The following is a 5856-nucleotide window of genomic DNA, read 5'->3' as shown; positions in this document are numbered from 1 at the left end:
TAAATGACCTAATTATAAGAGCTAAAATTATAAAATTCTTGGAAGAAAATACAGAAGAACCACTTCATGACTTGATTTGGCAATGGTTTCCTAAATATGACACCCTAAACATAAGAAGCAAAAGCAAAAATAGACAATTGGACTTCATAAGGAAAAAAAATTATCAAAACACACTACAAAAAGAGTGGGGAAAAAAAGCGGCAACACAGAAGAAAATATTTGCATATCATGTATCTGACATAAGCAGAATATATAAATAACTCTTAACAACAAAAAGACACAAGTAATGCAGTTAAAAGTGGACAAAGGATCTGAATAAAACTGTTCTAAAAAAGATAAAGTCACCAAAAGTACATAAATAGATGCACAATATCATCAATCTTTAGGGTATGGAAATAAAAAACACAATGGAATCTGATTTCACACCCACAGGATTATTACAAAAAAAATGTTTAAGTGGAAAATAAAAAGTATTTGCAAAAATGTGGAGAAATTGGAACATACAGTGCAGTGCTTGTAGGAATGTAAATGGTGCAGTCACTGTAAAAAGTTTGGCAGTTCTCCAATAAGTTAAACACAGAATGATCATATGACCCAGGGGTTCCACTCCTAGCTGCACACCTGAAATAACTGAAAAAAGACATTCAAACAAAATTTGCAGAGAAATGTTCACAAAAGCTCTATTCACAATAGCCAAAAGTAGAAACAGCCAAAATATCCATCAACAAATATATCCAATGTTCATCAGTAGATGAATAGGTAAATATAATATGGTGAAGTCACACAATGATCATATTCATTCAGCTATCAGAACAAATGAAATACTGATATATGCTACAATGTGGATAAACCTTGAAAACATTATGCTAAGTGAAAGAATCCAAACACAAAAAGCCATAAAATACCTGATTTCATTTATGTGGAATATTCAATATAGGCAGATTCTTAAAGACAGAAATCAGTTTAGTGGTTGCCAGAGCCTAGAGAGAGAAAGCAAATGAACAGTAACATCTGGGGTGACAAAAAAGTTCTGGAACTAGATGTTGGTGATAGTTGCACTATTTTGTGAATGCACTCAATTTCACTGATTTGTATATTTCAAAAATTGTTACGACAGTAAATTTATATGTTGTATGCATTTTAATACAATAAAAAATAATCTCATTTTTAAAGAAAAGATGTTAGCTCATTGCTGTGGTATACACAAATGATTATACAATTAAATTTAAAAAAAAATCTATAGCAGCATGTACTAAAATTACTGTAATAAGAAAATATTCAGACTCTCTCCTTCACTGCATGATAAATCTTTGTGCAGAGAGAGTTCATTCTTATGTTCTTATAAACAATGTTTGGCAGTATAAAAACAAAATAATGTTTTATTCATAAAAGTAATCAATTATTTTGATTACAATGAAATTGTAATTATTCAGTAGGGAAAAAAAAAATCCCCAAAGTTTCTTTCCTTCCAGTTTCACTCCCCTGACATATACATCACCCTCTGTCTCCCTCCTCAATGCTCCAGAGGATAAAATGAATGTCTCATGATTATACAGGTTTTATGACACACTTGGTCCTTTGAGGGTCGGCATGTATATCCCATTCTGGAAACACTGTGAGCCATCCTCATTTCTTTGCTAACAGTTTTCGTAGGGGAAAAAAAAGTGCTTCTAATTTCAACCTATGCTGATTTTAAAACTCAAGAATGTGTTTTTAGACATGCATTTAAATAGAACCTAACATGTCTGCCATCAATGAGTTGGAGATTTACAATATTTTAGGGTTTCTCAAATCCCATGGCTATTTTCCTACTTTTTAATGCCACATCCACTGAATTTATGGACTTTATCCATCTTTGAAGTAAAATACTCCCCATTATACAACATTTCCAATCTCCATACAGGGAGATGCTGCTGTTAGATCACCATCAGTAAGTGACATTCTTGGCTTTGTTTATTTGTTTGTTTGTTTGTTTGTTTATGGTATTTAAGGTGAACCGGTGTCACAGAGTTTCTGACAATTCCAGTTAAGATTGATGAACACTGATCTATTTCAATAATCTGACTTGCTCTTCTTGAGGTCTTTGGTATTTTAGCAGGTTATCTACATCCAGGAGTAGAGTTTGTGACTGCATAATTGACTCAAAACTTGAACTCAAAACATTTTCATAACTGTCTCTATGCTACCTTTCTTTGTCATAATGTCAAAGACTTTGGGCAGGGATCACATTTTCAAGAATTATTATTTATTGTGACAGTTTTGGTGAATCTCTGTGAATGAACAAACCTTCTCCTCTACTTGGAATGCTATTTTTGTACTAAGAATCTGAAAGTCTCTGGTGTAGCTGCAGTACTAGCACTGAGCAGCTATGGAACTTTGGGTAAATCATTGAAAAGTTCTAGAAATAGATCAGGTCACCATAAAGGTCTCTACTTCCTCAAAAATTCTACTGAACTGTTATGTCGTGACTGACCTTATGGCCACCATCTCTGGTGATGTTCATACATTTTCTTCATATGTGAGTCCATGTGCTTTCCCCATCCCCACAGAGGGTAAGCTAATATCCATAGACAACAATGTAGTTTTCTGTTTTGCCCCTTACTTTTGCATGTCCCCATGCTCACCCAAGATGACTTCTGTAAGGGATAATCACTCTATTGTATCATGGTTCAGTTGCACACATCTGTCCTCATTCACTTCTCTTTCATATCCATATTATGAAGCCATCTATGTTCTCACAACTCTCAATGTTTCCCCAGTTTGAAGGGGGTCCAAATCCATCTTCCAGATGCTTTTACAGAGCATCAGTTCTATACTGATCTACTATATAACAATCAGATAATTGTCTCCTAATGTTGGCTGAGTGTCCTCCACATTGGTACAGCTTCTGCTCATACATTTTTGCAAATGGCTGAAGCTCTCTGAGCCCCATTTTTATATATTCATGATGGAAACTGTGTATGTATTTTTTTAAATATGTGAATGAACATATGTGTTTAAGTTTATTTTCCTTGGTTAACCTCCAGTTTTAGAGATGAGTTTAGAGTTTTAAAACCCCTTGGGATTTTAAAAGAGATGACAATTGAGTTTATAGCTGTTCTGTTCTTCACACCTGGATGGATTGTAGTTATAATGAATTTATTCTTCCTTGTAACAGACAAGGAAGAAAAATATTAATGCTTTTTTTTAAAGAAGGACCTCAGAACTTTTCATGGACATCTGAAGCAGACTGGAATTGTCCATTTTTCTCTATGTGGATTTCTGACTTCCCACATTCTCCCTGCTAAGTCATGGTTTATTCTCTTCCACCTGTGTAAGAAGAGGGACTAATCTGGGTCAATAGTTCTTTCCTGAAAACACTGCTGTGAGATTACACTGAAGATTCCTTAATTATGCCTTTATATCATTCTGGTACTTCCTCCATCATGACCATAAACATATTCTAATGACCTGTTTCACAATTTTTCATTCAATTACTATTGATTAAGGGATTTTCATAAGCCACACACTGAGCTAGGCACTGGGGACCCAGAAGCAAAATAAACAGAGTCATGAGTCCATGGAATTTATACTCTAGCTGAGTTAGACAGGTACAAACATAATAAATTAGAATAGCATATTTGTTCTATGGTGATAAGTAATACAAATAAAAATAAAGCAATAAAGGAATAGAAGGGAGCTGGGAGGGTTTTCAGTATTAAATTACACCTTTGCTTCATTGTATGGAAGGGCTGAATCACTATCTTGTACACTTGAAACTAATATTACACTATAGGTTAACTGATTGGAATTTAAATAAAAACTTAAAAAAATATAAGACATTTACCTCAATGGAAGATGACTTGAAAAACAACCTGAAGAGGGTGATAAAGCAAGTCTGTGGATGGATGTCTTGGGAGAAAGACACTGCAAGCCTTACTCAAAGAAAATGAGGGTGTTAAGCAGTGGAGACATATGATCACATTGTATCTTAACATAATCTTCTGGCCTCTGTGTTCAGAATGCCCTGAAGGGAACTAATGAGAAAAGCAGGGAGGCAAGTTTAGATACTAGATCAATAATTCAGGTGATAAATGATGGCAGCATAGTCCAGGGGTGTAGCAGTAAGGTTACAAGAAATGATGAAAACCTGAATTTTATGATAAAGCAAAAATTTGTTAATTGTGGGATTTAGAAAAAAGAGAAATGTCACGATGGATTTTATTTGGCCACTAACTGAGAGAGGGAATGACAAGGGAACAATTTTAATGCCTCTGCGGTGTTTCATCACATGAAATACCATCTGGTACTCAAGAAAAACCTGATCACTAAACACAGGTTGACTCCAGATGTTGTTACTGTAAGCAATATTTCAATAAAATAACCAGGGTAAAGATTTTTGTATCAATGTCCATTTTCCCCTAGGTTATGCATATTTTCATGTCTTTCCAAACTAGCCTTCAGGAAGATGATGTAACATCATCCACAGAGCAGTTAGGTAGATGGTTTCAAGAACAATGGATATAAAATTATGCCTAAAGTTTGCTAGCTGACAGAATCATTTTATACCTCATATCCTGTGCCCCCCACTCACTGCAGGTGGTCTTTTAGTCTTACTTCTGGTTGCATGTGATGATGGGAATAGCCAATGCAAGTTCTCCAGAAGTCTTTGTACTCCTGGGCTTCTCTGCACGACCCTCACTGGAACCTATCCTCTTCATCATTGCCTTAGGGTTTTATGTGGTGTCTATCTTGGACAATGGCATCATCATTCTGGTTTCCTGCATAGATGTGCACCTCCACACTCCTATGTATTTCTTCCTTGCCAATCTCTCCTTCCTGGACATTAGCTTTACCACAAGCATTGTCCCACAATTCCTGGTCAACCTCTGGGGACCACAGAAAACCATAAGCTCTGTAGGGTGTATGGTCCAGTTCTACATCTCTCACTGGCTGGGGGCCACTGAATGTGTCCTCCTGGCAGTCATGTCCTATGATCGCTATGTCGCCATTTGTAGGCCACTACATTATACTGTCATCATGCATCCACAGCTTTGTCTCAGCTTGGCCTTTGCTTCCTGGCTTGGGGGTCTGACTACAAGCATAGTGGGCTCCACACTCACTATGCTTCTGCCACTGTGTGGAAACAATCGCATTGACCACTTCTTCTGTGAGATGCCCCTCATTATGCAACTGGCTTGTGTGGATACCAGCCTCAATGAGGTGGAGATGTATGTGGCCAGCTTTATCTTTGTTGTCTTGCCTCTGGGTCTCATCCTGGTTTCATATGGCCACATTGCCTGGGCTGTAATGAAGATCAGGTCAGCAGAAGGACGGAGAAAGGCCTTCAACACCTGCTCTTCCCATGTGGCAGTTGTGATTCTATTTTATGGGAGCATCATCTTTATGTATCTCCAGCCAGCCAAGAGTAACTCTCATGAACAGGGTAAGTTCATAGCCCTCTTCTATACTGTTGTCACCCCGATGCTGAACCCCCTGATTTACACACTCAGAAACAAAGATGTGAAGAAGGCTCTCAGGCACATTGCATCAGAGAATTGCTGTGGCTTTGCAGGATCATTGGGGCATATTAGAGATGTGAGTAACTTGTGAGAAGTAAGAAAAAAATTAAAGATAACAAAATTGATTGGGGACACAGGATATTTGGGATGTAGCTTCTATTCCAATATTTCTTGAGTTCAAGGTAGGTGACAATCTGATATGAATGTGTTCATACATCATTTTCAGGCTAAGAGAAAGTATTTTCTGTTTTAATTTTTTGTTAATAATCCTATTGTTTTGTTAGTTGTTTATGTTGTTATATATAATATATATGCTAATTGTCATATTGTTAATTGCTTGTATAGTTATATATAT

At 36.4% G+C, this 5856-nt stretch overlaps 1 protein-coding gene across 1 annotated transcript; it reads left to right on the top strand.

Moving 5' to 3' along the window:
* Positions 1–4611: 4611 nt before the first annotated feature.
* Positions 4612–5592, top strand: LOC109260324 (olfactory receptor 2C3). Its single transcript, XM_019438481.2, has one exon. It carries the CDS (start codon positions 4612–4614, stop codon positions 5590–5592), a length of 981 nt encoding a protein of 326 aa, XP_019294026.2.
* The last annotated feature ends 264 nt before the right edge of the window (positions 5593–5856 follow it).

The sequence above is a fragment of the Panthera pardus genome, unplaced genomic scaffold (genome assembly GCF_024362965.1).
Source record: "Panthera pardus isolate Hobbes unplaced genomic scaffold, ASM2436296v1 HiC_scaffold_1, whole genome shotgun sequence".
NCBI lineage: Eukaryota > Metazoa > Chordata > Mammalia > Carnivora > Felidae > Panthera > Panthera pardus.
Note: the sequence above shows the minus strand (reverse complement) of the source record. Positions and strands in the feature narration are given on the sequence as shown.